Raw genomic sequence first — 20,520 nt, 5'->3', positions numbered from 1 at the left:
GATATCCCTCTTGACCTAGTAGGTAACTAGCCCTTACAATTTTGCCTCTCTTCATATTGAGCATTTTCCATAGTTAATAAAAATAATATTAAAAATAATATTTTAAATCTGTCTGGGTTAGCGTTGTTCATAACTATTCCAAATTTCAAACCGATAGCTCACGTAGTTCTCGAGATATATTGGCAATGTGACAGACGGACGGACAGAGCCGCACCATAAGGGTTTCTTTTGTAGGTACCTTTTTGGTACGGAACCCTAATAAGCCTCCAGGTGGCAGTGACAGTTGTGTATGAGATGCACGCCAATACCCAATACGGTATAAATTATAAACTGAAATAAATGTCATATAAAAGAAAAAGTGACCAAGGCCTACAGCACCCCAGGCTGGAATTGAACCAGCGTCCTCTGCTATCGCGGCAGATGCCTGAGCCACTCGGCCACCGGGGTCACGGCGGCATTGGTCGAATTTTTTCAAATATATGCATTTCTTACTGAATGAATGATAGATTTGGTTTGTTTTTTTTTTCTGGATTTTTAGTAGTGTTTCTGCTTGAAATAAAAACAAATTAAAATATTTTCTGAAAATAATTTAATTTGTTATCGCCAAGGTCATATCATAACCCGTTCAAAACTATAACTTCTTAAATCCGAATCGGCCTACAGTTATTACAATCAGAGTAAGTGGGCGGGGGTTAAGAGAAGAATGGGGATTGTCTATGGTAGTACTTACTGCTGTGGCGCAGCGACCCGAAGTGGATCTTGGCCTCTGACACCAAAGACCGTCATGAAAGAGCGCTATGGTAGTGGTACATAAAACTACTAATTCTAGGCAGATAAAGTCGCGGGTAGAAGCTAGAACCTTTTAAAGAGAGGTTGGACACTGTGAATGTCATCTCGCTCAGTGTGGTAGGGCACAGCACAGCGGATGTCTTTCCATATCTAGAGCAGAGCCCACCTGGGGAAGTACCTCCACCTTACAGAAAAACGTAGCAAAATAACACTAGACCCTACTTATAGTGTTGTGTTCCTGCCGGCGAGTAAGGTTGCCAGGCCTCATCGAGGGTGCGGAGGGTTGGGTGGGTAACGCGCATATAAGTCCTCTGGAGTTGCAGGCGTACATAGGCTACGGAAACTGCTTACCATCAGGCGGGCTGTATGCATGTTTCCCACCGACGTAATAAAAAAAATAGTAGGTACCTACTTTTATATTGCGCTGATGACCTAGCGGTAAGAGCGTGCGACTTGCAATCCGGAGGTCGCGGGTACAAACCCCGGCTCGTGCCAATGAGTTTTTCCGAACTTGTGTACGAAATATCATTTGATATTTACCAGTCGCTTTTCGGTTAAGGAAAACATCGCGAGAAAACTCGACTAATCTCAATTAGGCCCAGTTTACCCTCTGGGTTGGAAGGTCAGATGACAGTCGCTGTCGTAAAAACATGCGTACGCCAATTCTTAGGATTAATTGCCCAGCGGACCCCAGGCTCCCACGAGCCGTGGCAAAATGCCGGGACAACGCGAGGAAGATGACGAGTAGTTTTATAAAGCGTAATGTCCTTTTCTCTCGTATCATTTGACGACCAGTCTGGCCTAGTGGGTAGTGACCCTGCCTACGAAGCTGATGGTCCCGGGTTCAAATCCTGGTAAGGGCATATATTCGTGTGATGAGCATGGATATTTGTTCCTGAGTCATGGGTGTTTTCTATGTATTTAAGTATTTATAAATATTTATATATTATATATATCGTTGTCTAAGTACCCTCAACACAAGCCTTATTGAGCTTACTGTAGGACTTGTCAATTTGTGTAATAATGTCCTATAATATCTATTTTTTTATTATTTTTTTATTATTATTATTTGTTTGATAAATAAATAAAGAAAATGCGTTTATTTTCAAACATTTTATAGATCCATATATAGCATTGTTAGTTTGTTTAGTAACTAAACACACTTTAAAACTAAAATGAATACTTAATTCTACATTTATTTATAATGTCCCATAATATTTATCATATTAGTCTAAGCAAAAATCACGCCATCTAGTGGGAGATAACGTAAGGAACATTAAAAAGTACTCAAATTTGACTAATCCGTTGTTTTGTAACTCGTTACCTGCTCCGTTTTACTTTGCCCGGGCTTCCTTCCACGTGCCAAAACTTTGTCTTTCTGTTTATACTTTCCTTGTTTTCAAGTTTTTACATTTACTCTTTAGGACACTAATTGTTTATCGGAGTGACGTGACTGGGGTGGGATAAACAGGGTGACAAAGTGCGGAGGTGCCACAAAAATCATATTTTAATAGACATTGTACGTTTTTGGTAAAAAGTCAACGTTATCATTGTAGGCAAAGTCTGTGAAGTAGCGTTAGCTTAGTCCGAATTTAGGTACCTACCTACGTTGCTAAGAACGAATTCAAACATTCTACATGTCTAATTTAAGCACAAGCTTAAATTAGACATGTAGGTATACATACATAACAGTACCATAAGCAGTATTATTATGAACTTATTAAAATTATCATGTACCACAATTTCCATAAGGCGAGGTTATTTGACAACCTCACGATACCTGTGTTAAAATTACTAAATAAGTATGAGGATGAGTATGACTTTTTTAATGTTAAAATCGACGCCATATGTGACATCAAAAGGGACCTTATGGTCGGTTGCCTTTCAACGATGCTCCCATATTATAAACAACGCCGCGCTACGCAGTGCGGCGTAAACGCCATCGACAATAAGGTCCCTTTTCATAGATAATGTCACATATCTCATTATAATCTTACTATGCGATGAAAACTCCAATGCCTAAATATCTAGGATATAAAAACAGTGTTTAAAACATTATACGAGTATTTGTCTATCATAAAAGCGCAGAGAATCTGTATGCGGCCAGCGTTCGCAAATAGCCAATTAAATCAATGACGCTACGTGCGCCACAATCGGATTAAGCTTGCACTAGCTATTATGTCAGTTTAACTTCTCGTACAGTTTAGAGCGCGATATACTTACTAATTTGATAAATTTAACACAGTTACACGATGACAGTTCGCGTTGTCTGGTAAGGTTGAAATAAGGCATTGATACAATAAATATGAATGACAGTACAGTAGGTATTATAATACTATCAAACTGTCTTAATGATGAAGATCGGAGTTAATACATTACCAGTCCGCCTGCAGTCTCTGGTTCACTCGTAACGGGCGGCCGCGTCCTAGCCCAACGGCCATACACCAGGGGTCACCAATTAGTTTTTTCAGCGGTCCAGTTTTTGGACCCGGGTACGTCCTTAAACCACGTCTAAAAGAGAGGTATGGGCATTGTGAATGTCATCTCACTTTGTGTGGTAGGGCACAGCCAGTGGATGTCATTCCAGATATAGAGCAGAGCCCAACTGGGGAAGTACCTCCACCTTACAGAAAACAGCAGCCAAATAACACTAGACCCTACTCGTAGTGTTGTGTTCCTGCCGGTGAGTAAGGTTGCCAGAGCTCAACGAGGGGGGGGGGGCGGGTTTAGGGTCGGCAACGCGCATGTAACTCCTCTGGAGTTGCACGCGTATATAGGCTACGGAGACTGCTTACCATCAGGCGGGCCGTATGCTTGTTTGCCACAGTCGTAGTATAAAAAAAAAGACCATTGCGGTTCATTTTTACTTCATTTTATTACATAAGTAAAAAAATAATATAGTTTGGCGGTTCGGATCCGACCTTTGGTGACCCCTGGTATACACACATAAGCGAATGGTCTGCTGCCACCTCTGCGACTACACAATAGCGGTTGAGACTCGTCAGTTTCACGCTGTAGCACCGCCTGCCACCAATCGTCTGATATTGGTTGAAGCTACATGAGTCGGCTATCTCTTCATGTGTTTCGGTTGTACTCAAGGCCACGGACTGTCCGTCCGATATCTGTCGACGCTGACCGGAATCGTCAAGCGGCCACACATTCTCAATTCATATTAGTCGTCAATCTGAAACCTGGAATGGGAATGTTAGTCTCTGACTATTTGCGATTAACTGATAGAGTAATATCGTCTGGCGAACTGGTAATCTGTGGGCTTCTCTCCCAGGTTAGATCTGTCCATGATACGTTTAGACCTACGACATATTTATTCCCACACGTATTCATTTTATCTTTCTACTTTCCAGATCCTAGTGAACGTGTGCCTGCTAACATCGGCCGATCGCGGCAGTTTGTTCCTGGCCAAAGGAACGCCGCCTAACCGCTATCTTCAAGCTAAGCTGTTCGACGTCACGAGAGACACAGGTAACTAGCGAACGTGAGTGGTACATGGGTGGCAATTCGTTCCTGAGTAATGGCACGCTGCCTAACCGCCATCTTCAAGCTAAGCTGTTCGACGTCACAAGAGACACAGGTAACTAATGAACGTGTGTGTTACGTGGGTGGCAGTTTGTTCCTGACTAATGGCACACTGCCTAACCGCCATCTTCAAGCTTAGCTGTTCGACGTCACGAGAGACACAGGTAACTAGTGAACGTGTGTGCTACGTGGGTGGCAGTTTGTTCCTGACTAATGGCACGCCTCCGCCTAACCGCTATCTTCAAAATTGGCTGTTTCGACGCCATGAGAGGCACAGGTAATTAGTGAATGAGTGTGCTACGTCGGTGGCAGTTTGTTCCTGACTAATGGCACGCTGCCTAACCGCCATCTTCAAGCTAAGCTGTTCGACGTCACGAGAGACACAGGTAACTAGTGAACGTGTGTGCTACGTGGGTGGCAGTTTGTTCCTGACTTATGGCACGCCTCCGCCTAACCGCTATCTTCAAAATTGGCTGTTTCGACGCCATAAGAGGCACAGGTAATTAGTGAATGAGTGTGCTACGTCGGTGGCAGTTTGTTCCTGACTAAAGGCACAAAAGTACTCAAAATAATTATATAATTAAAATAGCTTTCAGAGGCTCCAACTTTGCATAGCTTCGGATAGTTCGGATTGAACATACTTAGTACTTCCCTAGCTTTTAGCGCGCCCCTTCGTATACGAAGCCGCGTTCTCACTAATATGTCTCAAGCAGGGATCGGAACAGGTTTTTTTGCAAAAACTTTGAAATAACCATATATTTCGATTTATTTCATACTCCAAATGTAGGACTCAGTTGTGTTTTTAGATAACTACATCGTATTATTAAATTGCCCAAATAGATATGAAATAATTCCCATACAAAGAATACCGGTTTCCGATACATGATCTTACTAACACGCGATGCAACGCGGCGCGGCGCGGCGGCCCTACGGCATTCGCGTTCACAACGATATCGCCCACGTAGGACACTTCCATAGGTAACAAAAGATTGATCACCCGCGCCGCGCCGCTTCGCGTTCGCGAGTTATTCGCTCACGTAAGCCGCTGCGTTAAGAATTTAAACTTGAATTATTGAATATTATTTTACGCTAAATATGTTGTACCTTCTAGTTGGTAAATCTTGCAGTTGGCTATAGATGCCGCATTATAGCGCCATCTAGACTTAGCACCTTCTCTACAATTACTCTTTACCTATATGACGAAAAACACAGAATAAAAAACATAGATATATTTATGTTGTAAATATTAAAAGCTTTCTTCTAAATAAATCGTAAAGTTACTGTAAACCGCATAAAATTCTCTAGCGCTTCCCAAGTTTAACGCAAATAGAAAGAAAAATAGAAAAGCAGATGGGTTTATGTAGTGATATTGAAAATCTACAGATAAAATACCGTTGCATATAAATAAAGTGTAGAACATGTGGATTTACATAATGTGACGTAAACTGCATTTACATACGCGACGCACTTGGAGATGACAAGGGCTGCTATTCTTGTAGCTTACCTAATATTTAACTCAAATTAATAAATAGTACCTACATTGTACAATGAGGGGAGAAAGTGAAATTTTGTAAGCGAGGGTGGTAATTCCCGACAGCTAAATTTTAAACGAAATATTGTAATTTCATGACAAATTAGGCATCGAAGGCGCAGACCTATTTGGCATTCAGCCACGATTAAAAATTATGTAAAAATATTTTAAACGGCTATTAAGTTATTAGAATTAATATTTTTAAATATAAACAAAATTATTAAATTCCTATAAACGTCAGTATTATGAAAGATGGAGGTAAGGAATAGACGTGTGCGGCGCGCCGCCGCCGCCGACGATTTTACCACGCCGCAGCCGCCGATAAATTTGACCGGCGCCGGCGTACAATCGGCGTGGAAATTATCGATACTCACTGTGACTTATTGCATGTTACGTAGTGAGTAGATAGTGTCAAAGGTATAATTTAGAGATGCTTATGCTTTTTCACTTATTATTATCCAGTGAAATAAATTGACATCATTTTTGTCGTTGCGATTTATCGTTAATTTGAAACAAGATCTAGTTTTTAGATTAGGTACATGTTATTATTTGATATTTTATTGTGCCTACGGTTTTTTTTTTTTTTATAAACAACATTTTGTCAGTTTAATCAGTAATGTGAAGTCAAATAAAATAGCAGGTTTATATCAATAAATCAAGAGCTTATTGACATAAACATGCTATTCTCTTCATAGATACTCCAGCTGCCATCACGATTTTGAAGGCGTGTTTTATGATTTTTGTGTGGTACTGGTGACACGCATAAGGGTAATATAAGTATATATCATCGATATATATTATATGATTTACTTCTTCTTCTTCCTCGCGGTGTCCCGGCATTTTGCCACGGCTGATGGGAGCCTGGGGTCCGCTTGACAACTAACCCCAAGATTTGGCGTAGGCACTAGTTTTTACGAAAGCGACTGCCATCTGACCTTCCAACCCAGAGGGTAAACTAGGCCTTGTTGGGATTAGTCCGGTTTCCTCACGATGTTTCCCTTCACCGAAAAACGACTGGTGAATATCAAATGATATTTCGTACATAAGTTCCGAAAAACTCATTGGTACGAGCCGGGGTTTGAACCCGCGACCTCCGGATTGCAAGTCGCACGCTCTTACCGCTAGGCCACCAGCGCTTCATATTATATGATTTACTTATCACAGAATATACAATTTTACTAAAAATTACACATTTCATAGTCATATGATGATAATCAGTTTGTTGTATTTCGCATTAATATAAAAAATAACAGTAACAGTAACACAACGTATCAGTATTGCGATACAACGAGGAAATGCCGCCAGCATCCTTGGTACAATGCCTCAAGGGCCTATTTTAGATATAAGCTAGTTATAGTAATCATCTGTATATATCCATTATGTATATTGTTATTGTCAATAAAATTACGTCTTTCAAAAAATAAAAAAAAAAAAAAAAAAATAACAGTTAGTATCAATATACAATTCAATCAAAATTATTAAAGTCAGCTTAATGCATCATATCATAATAAATTAGAAACAATTAAGTGGACAGGGAATAAAATCGCCAACAACTACATTGTTTAAGACTTTTAATTATTAAATTTATTCTTATGGCTTGATATTAAGAACATATTATTATGGAGCAGGGGGTCCCGGGTTCAATTCAAATCCTTGTAAGGGCATTTATTTGTGTGTTGCTCCCTGATATTTATTTCTGAGTTATGGATATTATTTATGTATTTAAGTATTTATCTGTATCTATCTATTATATTTATCGTCGTGTAGTACTCACAACGCCCATGACTCAGGAACCCGTGGAAAAAACCCGAGCTAATTACACAAATAAATGCCCTTATCAGGATTTTTTTTTATAGGATATTATTACACAAATTGACTAAGTCCCACAGTAAGCTCAAAATAAGGCTTGTGTTGAGGGTACTTAGACAACGATATATATAATATATAAATATTTATAAATATTTAAATACATAGAAAACACCCATGACTCAGGAACAAATATCCATGCTCATCACACGAATAAATGCCCTTACCAGGATTTGAACCCGGGACCATCAGCTTCATAGGCAGGGTCACTACCCACTAGGCCAAACCGGTCGTCAAATTTAAACGGATTAAAGGATTTAAACCCGGGACCATCGGCTTCATAGGCAGTATCATCGATTGTTCCAAATGACTTTAGCTGATAGGATACAACTACAAATACAAATTATTTATTTGCCAGAATACAGGGATTGTAGATGGTGACATAAAGTTTGTTGTACAGTGTACTGGACTCACAATTGAGCATGCAAATATTACAGTTTATCGTGTCATGCGATCAAAGGAATAATTAAAATTAAAATGAATAATAAAATAAAATTACAATTCATTAAATCATTAAAGCTGAATAAATTAATCTAAGACATCCGATAGTATAATCCTTCATATTATTCATCATAGTCATGTTCAGCAGTGTTCAGAAAGTCACTTATGGAGTAAAAGCATTTATTTAACAGCCATTTAGTTAAGGATTTCTTGAACTGGTTAGGTGCAGTGGCGGGGCAAGACTAAAATTTTATGTGGGAAGAGGGCCTCGCTAAATGTACCTTACATTTAGCGAGGCCCTCTGGTGGTGCAAGAAGTAAAGAACATTTTTATGTTATGTTGTGTCCGAGATATACTTATTCGAGGCGCGAGGCCCCTCGGACCGCGAGGCCGTAGGCGTGGGCGACGTGGGCCAAAACGCCGCCTCTGGTTAAGTGTACCGTTTTTTTTATATTTCTTGGTATTTTATTATAGACCTGGACCAAGATGATGATTAGGTATATAATATAGTGAAGCGAGTATCTATTCGAATCGCAATAGGAATATGAAGCAAGGTGAAACGCTTGATCGCTTGCGTACATTACCTTCGTTCACGATCGCGTTCTACATAAACGACAGCAGTAGATCCGAACTAGGGCTTGTGCACAAATCACGCGAGGTACTTTCGTTTACTTTTTGACCCAAATTAATGATATTTGGTGGGTTTCTTGACGACCGGTCTGGCCTAGTGGGTAGTGACCCTGCCTATGAAGCTAATGGTCCCGGGTTCAAATCCTGGTAAGAGCATATATTTGTGTGATGAACACGAATATTTGTTTCTGAGTCATGGGTGTTTTCTATGTATTTAAGTATTTATAATTATATATTATAGATATCGTTGTCTAGGTACCTACAACACAAGCCTTATTGAGCTTACTGTGGGACTTAGTCAATTTGTGTAATAATGTCCTATAATATTTATTTATTATTTACCCCTCCCCCACATAGCCTCACGTATATTTTTTTGAAACTTTTTCATTCGACCAAATTTTAAGATATTGTATAAAATAATTTTTTTTTCTATTTTCATTATGAATGTGATAATATTTTCGTAATTTTGAAGTGCGAAGTGAAGATTTATGTTAAACGAAATCAAGAAAAGGTATCTACTCATGTGGTACATTTTTTCTTAGTTTCGTTCTCTGTAGAAAAATACACGTGAGGTCTCCTTAGTCCTTATACCTTACCCCCCTCCACTAACGTGAACTGTCATGAAATTTTCGTGACACTTTTTTTTTCGCTTAGTACGTAAATTATTGCAGAGGACTAAATAAACACCTGTATAAATTCCTAGTTTGTATCCTTGAGCGCCGAACGCAACTTTGTCAAAAATTGAAAAAACCGCGAAAATGTCGTGTTTTTTAGATTTGGGCGATTATAACCCTAAAGGAAAAAACCGGGCAAGTGCGAGTCGGACTCGCGCACGAAGGGTTCCGTACCATTATTTATAAAAACGGCAAAAAAATTATGTTTGTTGTATGGGACCCCCCTTAAATATTTTTTTATTTTTTTTATTTAGAACACAAACAGTCACATATACAAATGGATTTGAAGTACAATGTAGAGTACTTAACATACTTAAGAATCATAGACCTGGAGGTTCATTATTAAGATTATTTTGTTCTGTTTTATAGTATTTGTTGTTATAGCGGCAACAGAAATACATCACCTGTGAAAATTTCAACTGTCTAGCTATCACGGTTCATGAGATACAGCCTGGTGACAGACGGACGGACGGACAGCGAAGTCTCAGTAATAGGATCCCGTTTGACCCTTTGGGTACGGAACCCTAAAAAGAACTAACTTAGTTTTTGATAATACCTTCTCAAGGCGTTTTTAGAGTAGACTAAATTTACTAAGGCGACAAAGTTACTGAATTATACCTAAATAAAATTAGCGTATATACACGTGCCATAGAAACCAGAACCCCTAGTGTACATTCATTCGATAGCGTGACGTGACGTACGCGTTTGCGTTAAGTCTCATTTTGTATGGGATTTACCAACAGCGCGCCACGCGGGACGTTTATGGAAACTCAAAATGCCGTACAAAATGAGACTTAACGCAAACGCGTACGTCACGTCACGCTATCGAATAAACTTACACTATGGGTACTGATAGTAAGGAAAAGGTGTTCCAAAAACTAAAGACCAAAATAGTTCCACCCCCACGTCAAGATATGAAATAAGCGTTATGCTTGTTTGTTAAACAGGGTGAGTAATGTCGGCCGTGATGTATACGTTCCGGGAACTGAATGAATCAAAACAGTGGTTTGGTTCGCTAATATCTGGGAGTTGTGGGCGGAAATGATGAAAATAAATGAAAGTTAAATAGGACATTACCATATTTATTATCACGGTTTGGCGTTTTGGTATGACGTTTAAAAACTGCGATGACAAGTAAAGCCTGACCAGTTTATGATCACGCGCCACATTGCGGAATTTCATTGGAACTAAATTTTTCATACTAAACTGAACTGTCAACCTATACATGAGAATGACAGCGCCCTCTTGACAATGCTCATATATTTCTGGTCGCGCTTTAAAACCGACTGAGTCCATGTCATATAATTTTACTTGAAATTGCGTGAAATTGGTGCTGGACCATTCTACTTTGTACTGCAGGTTTTTTGTCCGACGATACCTTGGAACCAAGGCAATTTTTTTTTTTTCATTAGTGAAAGGGCACGGACGGTAACAATCGGTAACATAGTTGTATGTTTGCATACTCCAGGCTATAAATTCTAAAAATAAATACGGTATACGGGAAAAATTAACACCGTGTGGACCTAGCCTTAAGTTATAAAAATACGGTCAAAACCTGTTTCTTGGTGTTTTTTTTTTATAATTAAGTCCAAAGTGTGACCGAAAATTGTCATTGAAATTCTCCGTTCAAAGTGTTGAAGCCCGCCATTTCCAAACTAATTTGCTAATAGTTTGACAGCGCCGGTATCTGACGCTATCAATAAGCCATAAACTTGAACAATCGTCTCGTCCCTGGCGAACAATACGCTATTAGATATTTATTGCTGTACTTTGGTCAAGGAAGACCTCACACACTTTACACATACGTTACACCATGGGCGGCGCGTCACAAATATTCGTAGGGAACCCGGAGCTAATTTTGCTTTCCTTTTCTCCATGAACCGATCGTGAAAGTACTCAATATGCTGAAATTAGACAAGCCGATGCGAATTGAGTTCTTGTGCGAGACTCACTCAACTAAAATATATTCAAAATTAAATAGGTCGAAACGCGGCAAATTTAAACGTTAAGTTAAAATACTTTTGTGTACTTATACAACGTATTTTTTTTATTAAGAAAATTTGAGAGCTATTTTTCTAGACCGTCTACTGTAGCGTCAACTGGTGAGCACAAAAACGGCAGCCCTCTTTGGCCTCCAAATCAAGTTGCAATCGGTTCCCGACTGCTTCAAGAAGTAATGTAGGTATAAGTTGAAGCGTGGTGTACCATAGGTTTATTTTGTTTGTAATAATAGGTTATGAATTTGATTGGGATTTGTTATAGATATGATCTATCAGCCGTTAAAAGTGACATTTCTTCAATCAGAACTGTCACTTTGACATCAGAATTTGATTAACGAACTGATCAACGTGAAATTTTCTTTAAAAAAATTAACGAACACGAAATTCCGCTGAAATTAATAAAGTAGATACCTACTTATTTAGTTAATTATAATTTATTGGAAAGTCGTTCACTGATAGACAATTAAAGATTGGCACAATAGTATTTTTATTTTCAACGAACGTAATTTAGAGAATCCACAAAATTCTGTCAATAAAATTTGAACTTTCTGCCAAAAGGAAAAGTCCATTTAAATGACCAATTTTAGAGGATGGATCGTTTTCGCTAAACAACGTCCCTCTCTCAACTGTTGATTTTAAATTAGGTCCGTAAGAGAGGCTCTCATAAAAATCTAATCGTTTGACGTTTCTTTACGAGAGAACAACGCTATTTGCGTTAACCCCTTGTAGGTACGATCACTGACTTTAATTTCTGAGCCATTTGAGTTTCGAACTAATTGAATTGAATAGAATAGAAGAAATTTATTCAGAAAACGCTTAAGTTTAGGTAATACATGAGACGACAGAATCAATTTATTATTTAGCGTCACTGAAAAGGTCTCCACTCAGCTGTTGGTTAATTGGTTGTTTAATAGTGTATTAGTAGTAGTAGTAGAGCCATTTATTCCAATAAATATTACATTGGTTTCAAAACATGCAATGATTTTGTAAATAGATTTAGTATTAATAATATTTCATAATTTGCAGTGTAAATTTATACAATTATAAAGATAAATACTGAATTTCATTTTTAATTATTGTCCCATGCATTCTTATAATTTAGGTTGATAAGTTATGTTACTAATTATTGTATTTATTTATTTATTAGATAGAGGCCTATGTCCACAAATGGACATCACAATAAATATCTAATAAATAAATACAATAATAGTGTATTAGTTCGCTGTAATGCTGTGTAAATTTTTTGAATCAATAAATAAAATTTAATATAATACTTTGGTATACTTTAAAATGTCCAACATACTTTGAACCTGCTTACAGTCAGTTGTTTTTAACTAGCATTTCCTTTTTAGGGCTTCGTAGTCACCTAGAAACCCTTATAGTTTCGCCATGTCCGTCTGTCCGTCCGTCCGCGGCCTTGCTCCGTATTGGCAGTGCTAGAAAGCTGCAATTTGGCATGTATATATAAAATCATATATACATGGAAACAGAACAGTAAAATAAAAACCTCCTATGCAACATTATTATTTTTCTCTTTGACCCAACAGTGTGGGGTATCGTTGGATAGGTCTTTCAAAACGAATAAGGGTCTCCAAAAATCATTTTTTGATAAAGTTATTTTTTTCGGAATAATCACTCCGAAAGAAAAAACAATGTGTCCTACCCCCCCTCTAACTTCTGAACCATGGGTCCAAAAATCGTGACACAAAAGCTAAGTAAATACTTTCAATGATCGGTCCAGCTGTTTATGAGTTATTGCAAAAATGTTCTTTTCTTAATAAAAATTCGTACAAGGCGCTACAAAGGCACTCCCTTATGCTTGTAATGTACCTACATGATACTTACTTATTCATAACCTCCGTTTAACCTGTTCCGACAGAATGGTAACTACGAAACCCTACACTGAGCATAGCCCGACATGCTCTTGGCCGATTTATTTATCGCGTACAATTTACTGGGTTTTAAGGTTTAATTTCGTATAGCAATGAAACGTCTCTAAAATAAAATAAAGGTTGCAAATAACGTTTTGTTGGAGCAGTCGGAATTAGAAATCAAATTACGCAATTAAAGTACGGGGTAAATAAAACAATTATGGGCCAATAAAGTTTTAGATATTTACATTTTATTTGTTTTTTATTGCACAAATGAACAAACGGCGAACTTAATCCCAAAAGCCATTCTCTCTCAGGAAACTTGGTGAAATATCTATTAGCCCTTTATTTGACAGAAAAAAGTCAAGGTACGAGTAATGGGTTCAAGTCTCCTCGATTCTTAGTACTCCTAATGATTTTGGTTAAGAATAAAATACAAAAAGAGGGCCAAAGGTTATATTCGTCCTGACGAACATTACAAACTTAAGGGCTGGGAAAATTATAGGGTCAAACAGGGGCTCGAAAAGCTGGAACTTGGCTGATTTTTAGTTATTTGGAGAATTATCTTTTACGTGATGATGAACAGGATTTCTTATTTTTCAGTATTATTGCTAAGACGCTCTTAAAGTAGTATATCCAATAAAATACATCCATACGTCCGTTCCTCAGCCACACAATTTGTTATTCGATAAAATAGAAACCGATTTTTTTTTTTTTTGTTTTGAAACTTTAATATTTTATTTTTACTTTGACTTTGAACTTTGAACTTTTTTATTCATTTAAATTTACGTCTGTTTTATTATTGACCAAATCGAGCCATAGTAGTGCATAGGTATACGCATCTTTATGAATCAAATTTTGCGCAATAAAATTATTGTCAATATACGAAGTCAAGGTACGAGTAATGGGTTCAAGCCTCCTCGATTATTAGTACTCCTAATGATTTTGGTTAAGAATAAAATACAAAAAGAGGGCCTATTCGTCCTGACGAACATTACAAACTTAAGGGCTGGGAAAATTATAGGGTCAAACAGGGGCTCGAAAAGCTAGAACTTGGCTGAGTTTTAGTTATTTGGAGAATTATCTTTTACGTGATGATGAACGGGATTTCTTATTTTTCAGTATTATTGCTAAGACGCTCTTAAAGTAGTACATATATCCAATAAAATACATCCATACGTCCGTTCCTCAGCCACACAATTTGTTATTCGATAAAATATTAGAAACCGAAAAATATTTTTTTATTTCGTTTTGAAACTTTAATATTTTATTTTTACTTTGACTTTGAACTTTGAACTTTTTTATTCATTTAAATTTACGTCTGTTTTATTATTGACCAAATCGAGCCATAGTAGTGCATAGGTATACGCATCTTTATGAATCAAATTTTGCGCAATAAAATTATTGTCAATATACGAAATCTCGGGAATGGTCCTTTAGTGATCGTTTACCACAATGTTGTTACAGGCTAGATCTCAGTATACCAGCACCCACATATATGCATAAAACCCTTAAGCGTTCAACAAAGCAAAGGCCCTATAACAACAAAAAGGGCTTTTCGCTTTGTCCGGCCCACTTTATACTGACAATGAGATTATTGTTAATCATTCCATGCCGGATTAAGACTTAAGACCTTCCTTTGTAAGGTTTCATTAAGTATTAAGGTCGTAAAGTTGGCTTCGTTTAGATCCGTTGAGGAAGTACTGTTGTCATATGTGTCTAAGTTTAGTAAAAGGTTCCAACTTTGAAATCCTCCTTGATTTAGAGATAATGACAATTGTTGTGACAAATTGTTTCTGTAATAACTTAGTGAAAAACACCTTTTTGGCAGCGACGCTGCCATTACGTGACTAAAATTGCTTTAGACATTTAATTTTGAAAGGAAACTCACAAAATGTATGTGTAAATAAAAAATCTTTACAATAGATGCTCCTTGTGGGAGTTTACAGTGTTAATACCACCAGTGTTACGCAAATATTTTTCATTAGACTTGTAAAAAAAAAAAATCTAAATTTAATCAAAACAAGAATGTTTAATACCTACCCTAAAAAGAGATTAAAATTTTGTCTTTTAAATTCACAAACACCTTCTGGTGAACATCACGGTAAATCGTATTCGTAAATTAGACTTGGACCAAACTAAGTTTACATAACATTTGCAATGATTAAGGGCCAGCTGTACCAACCACATTTAGCGGTATGAAAAGGGTATGAAACTTCCCATACAATAAGCCGAGTTTCTTGCTGGTCCCGTATTGGGATACCCTCCTACAATTTAGGACGGATTTAAAACTTCTCGGGTCATAGGTGTTAGAGCTGGCGTATCTTTATTTGACGTTCATAAGCGCATTGTAATGTGCCTACTTGGAAAATAAACTATGAATCTTTATCTTTATAAAAAAATTGCGAACGCTTTAAATGTGATAAACACATTGTATTCGATTCAAATCGACGCAGAGTTAGCTTAGACGTACTTTAATACTGAATAACAAGCGTTGGCAGGCTTACCGTCGTGGTTAAAATAATAAATTCCCCGAAATTGGCCTGATACATCCATACTTATTCAACTCAACGCAACGAAGGGGGGTTTAGGGTCGGCAACGCGCATGTAACTCCTCTGGAGTTGCAGGCGTACATAGGCTACGGAGACTGTTTACCATCAGGCGGGCCGTATGCTTGTTCGCCACCGACGTAGTATAAAAAAAAATACTTATGTGGAGTCCAGACGGGACAATTTTTCGTCAATCTGATTAAATTGTCCGATCAAATCAGACTAATTTGGCTCACTTCGATCGCCGATTATTATCAATTTTACCGACAAAATGGTGGTGCGGACGCAAGAATACCAATTTGTATCTCTAGTATTCGCATTTGAGGACATTTTTAAAAGAGCGCTCAAATATCACCATAAAACTAAAATTGGAGATTGACGCCAATTTCTTTTCTGATCAAATCGACCGAACTGACCCGTCTGGACTCCACTTTAATCTTATACAAAAGAATTGCCATTTCTAACTCTCAAAGTAACCTTTTCTTAGGAAACTTCGTACCCACGCCTTCGTTTAGGCAGAGACCAGTACGTAAATAGTGACTGTCAAGAAGCGACGATATATAGACGAAGCTATTCATTTTTGACTTCAAAACTCTGTTCATATGACTGAAACTGGTCTGACATATACATTTAACAGACAGTTATCCCTCCTCTATAAAAATACCTGGTCTGCAGCTCTGAATGTTACCCAATACACATTTTCCCGCTAGTCTGTGAGGAAAGAGAAGAGTCGTGGAATGTATGGGGCCCAATACATTCCATGACTTTTCTCTTTCCGAACAGACTCTATTAAATAAGTTGTAATTGGTAACTAAAGTAACTTCTTATTCTTATTAATTAAGCTACTTATAAAATATTCTTGTGGTGGTCCATCTGCAACAATAATGAGAAAAGCGACTTAGTAAATACATTAGTCTTTAACATTTCCTTGTCTCTGGTTAAGATAATGCTAGCAATATTAATGAACCACCGAGTGCTATCTCTTGCCGAAGTAAAGTGGACCTTCTATCACTATAATAAGGGTTGTATTTCATTGTCAGTTGTTAAGAATGTAAGGAACTTCTGTTTTCGGGGTCTGCATGAAAACGTTCGGTGACCCGAAGATCAAATAAACATGACGAGGAATAGTTTATTAGTAGAAACGGAGTCCATTCCATCTGACTCCTACTTTCCGAAATGTATCCCTTCCGATAACCGACCATCTTGAGCTTCTCGGAATCTCGCTGACTTCGAAACTCAACTTCGGCCCGCACATCGAGTCGAAAGCACAGTTAGCAGCAAAAAAGCTGGGCATCCTCAACAAGGTGAGGCAGTATTTTACACCTAGGCAACTGCTCGACCTTTACCTAGCACAAGTGCGATCGTGTGTGGAATACTGTTCGCATCTGTGGGATGGTTCAGCAAAATACCAGCTTGAGGCACTCGAGTCAGTTGAGAGGAGAGCCAAGAGAATCATTAATGATGACGATCTGACGAATGCTCGACTCCAAAGTCTGGAGCATCGTCGCAAGGTTGCCAGCTTAACGATCTTTTACAGGATACATTTCGGAGAGTGTGCCGAGGAACTGCACAACCTTATTCCTCCGTCCCCATTTCACCATCGGACTACCAGACAATCGGCACTCCGGCACCGCTTCATGGTAGGTATTCCACAAATACGCACGAAGCGTTTTGCTTCAACATTTCTTATGCGAACTGCCAAGGAGTGGAATGCCCTGCCCGAGTCTGTGTTTCCGCATGAGTACAATCTGGGTCTCTTCAAGGCTAGGGTACATAGGTATCTCATAGGTAAGCGTGCTCCACCGTAGACTGCATCATCACTTACCATCAGGTGAGATCGTGGTCAAACGCTTGCCTATCGTTATAAAAAAAAAAAAAAAAAAGTTATTTACGATACAAGTGCAGAAAATAGGAAATTTGCAACGAGTGGTGATAAATTAAAACACGACCGAAGGGAGTGTTTTAAATCGACACGAGTTGCGAATTACCTATTCGCACGTGTATCCTACAACGTTTTACAGTACGTATGGCTCTTAAACTTCTTAAAGTTTCGATATATGCACGGAAAGTGCTGATTTCCGCACGCGTGCGGAAAATTAGCGCCATATGTACTGTGTACTAACAAAATATGGATCGCTTTGTGATCTGAAATAAAGAATTTTTAATTTTTTTTTAATTTTTACTGTAAAATAATTTGCCTAGTGAATCAGTTAGGACCTTAGGACACGCCATTGATGTACGTCCCTGCTGTATTACAACTGCAGGGATCGGAACCGGTTTTTTGGAAATACTTTGAAATAAACATATATTTCGGTTTATTTTATACTCCAAATATAGGACTCGGTTGTGTTTTTAGATAACGACTTCGTATTATTAGATTGCCCAATTAGAAAGGAAATAATTAACAAAGAACGAAAAAATACCGTTTTCGTTCCCATACAAAAAATACCGGTTTCCGATCCCTGAATACAAGTAGCAATGTGCCAAAGAGAATTTTCATAAGTTACAAAGTTGATTGGCTTGATGTTAAGTTGGCTCATATTTTATAGTCTACTTAAAGCATTATCATTTTCCTTTGTAAAAAAAGCGGCCAAGTGCGAGTCGGACTCGCCCATGAAGGGTTCCGTACCATTTATGACATATTAAAAAAAACTACTTACTAGATCTCGTTCGTCGATTTTTTTAGTTTTATTATTCTCTTATTTTAGAAGTTACAGGGGGGGGGGGACACATTTTACCACTTTGAAAGTATCAATATCATTTTTGAAGACCTATCCTACCTAAGATACCCCACACGTATGGGTTTGTTGAAAAAAAAATTTTTGTGTTTCAGTTCTAAGTATGGGGAACCCTCAAATTTATTGTTTTTTTTTTCTATTTTTGTGTGAAAATCTTAATGCGGTTCATAGAATACATCTACTTACCAAGTTTGAACAGTATAGTTCTTATAGTTTCGGAAAAAAGTGGCTGTGGCATAAACGGACAGACAGACGGACATGACGAATCTATAAGGGTTCCGTTTTTTGCCATTTGCCTACGGAACCCTAAAAAGTAGCCACTGTGTAGGTAAATACTACTTAAATACTTACATGTATGTTAATACTGCGTACTGAATACAAAGGCCATTTATTTTATAAAAAGCATGTTATATGCTTTATTTTATTCACTAAGCTGTTGTAAAAGCTTTCAACATTTTAAATCATATGCAAATGAACGAACGAGATTAAAATGGAGCACAATATACAGACTACTTATAAAATCAATAAAATAATGAAAGACAAAAAAATATGAGTTATTTTTGCTTGATGTCAACTATAAGTACAGAGCTTTCAGTGGACACAAAAAGAATGGAAAATCTTTCCCACAATTGTTAGAAGCATCATAAATATTAGAAGAGGTTAAATTTTGTCCGGTCTATCAGAAAATTTACCTATTCACGATAAGGTAGAAGTACTAGTGCTCGACGCTGCACTAGTACTCGACATGGGCACTTTATGTCAAAGTGACAAGGATTAAGTTCGAATACAGAAAAATCGTCGTTGTTCCAATTTAAGCTATATTTCCATGAAATAAAGTGCCCATGTCGGTGACTAGTGCAGCGTCGAGCACTAGTAGTTCTACCTTACCTTTTTGTTTTTGACTGTGGTTTCGATGATGTTTTTTTTTCTTGATTACTTATACTTAATTTGGGTGTAGACATTGATCTATTATTACTACGTATAGAAATGGTACAGAGAACCAGTATTTTGCACCATGAGTTGTTGTTGTTTTGACAACAAACCATAGAAGCGGAGCGTGAATCTCGCGACTTAAACGCGTAAGCGCCATGATTTTTTACGGCGCTTACGACGTTTTGCTCGCTTCGTACTTGCGATTGCAATAATTTCATTGTTTCATATGGCTTCTCTATAGTGATAATAACTCAATGGGTGTAGATGAAAAACTCCATAAAAAGTGTCCGCTTTTTAATTGCTGTTGAAGGCAGTCTGACCATGACCAGGCATTCCCTAATGCAGGATGGTGTAGCTTTTTTAGAAATGTTCAAATAGTTAACGGTTCAAACCAGCTAAACACGTTGCGAAATAACTAATCTTTTTAAGAACAACATGTTTTATTCCCTAATTATAAAGGAAAAAATGTAGTTCACTAAATTTTTTTCCTACTCCTCTCATACTCATTTATGCATTCATTAACACGAATATAAGAACATACATAAAAGGTTTCAAGAAAAGTCTATGTTGTCTATTCCTCATAAAAGCTCTTGTGCTTTTAATCGCTATAACGTTACTGCGATTAATGGCTACTAACCTAACAAAACCAAAACAAATACAGTTTTAAACTAAGTGCATTGCTGCCAACTTACAAAATATTCATTTGGTTGCATAGTAAAAATAATTACTTCATAAATCAGAAACACGCATGTGACACCCGTAATATAGCAACACCCATAGACTACGAAGACCGCTTGGCGTTGCTTGTTAGTCTCCGTAGGCTACGGTGGCCAAAATTGAGAAAAAACTGTCCAAAAATTTAATTTAGCAAGTAGCAAGTACCAGGGCCTCATGAGTTACGAGGAGGTGTCGCCGACCGGCCGGCCGCGGCCCGGGGCGGGCCGGGCGCGTAACAAGGTATGC

General features: G+C 37.8%; 1 protein-coding gene across 8 annotated transcripts in view; it reads left to right on the top strand.

The window, feature by feature from the left end:
* The window catches only part of LOC133529761 (cGMP-specific 3',5'-cyclic phosphodiesterase-like), a 209,006-nt gene that overhangs the window by 159,438 nt on the left and 29,048 nt on the right, over window positions 1-20,520 (top strand). For all 8 annotated transcript variants that reach the window (XR_009801207.1, XR_009801204.1, XR_009801205.1 and 5 more), the window contains one exon: window positions 4,152-4,269. Coding sequence is in view for 2 of the 8 variants with exons in the window: in XM_061867562.1 (XP_061723546.1) it covers window positions 4,152-4,269 (118 nt within the window). In the remaining 6 variants the exon portion in view is untranslated. The remainder of the gene's footprint in view (window positions 1-4,151; window positions 4,270-20,520) is intronic.

The sequence above is a fragment of the Cydia pomonella genome, chromosome 21 (assembly GCF_033807575.1).
Source record: "Cydia pomonella isolate Wapato2018A chromosome 21, ilCydPomo1, whole genome shotgun sequence".
Lineage (NCBI taxonomy): Eukaryota > Metazoa > Arthropoda > Insecta > Lepidoptera > Tortricidae > Cydia > Cydia pomonella.
This window is presented reverse-complemented; position numbering and strand designations above follow the sequence as displayed.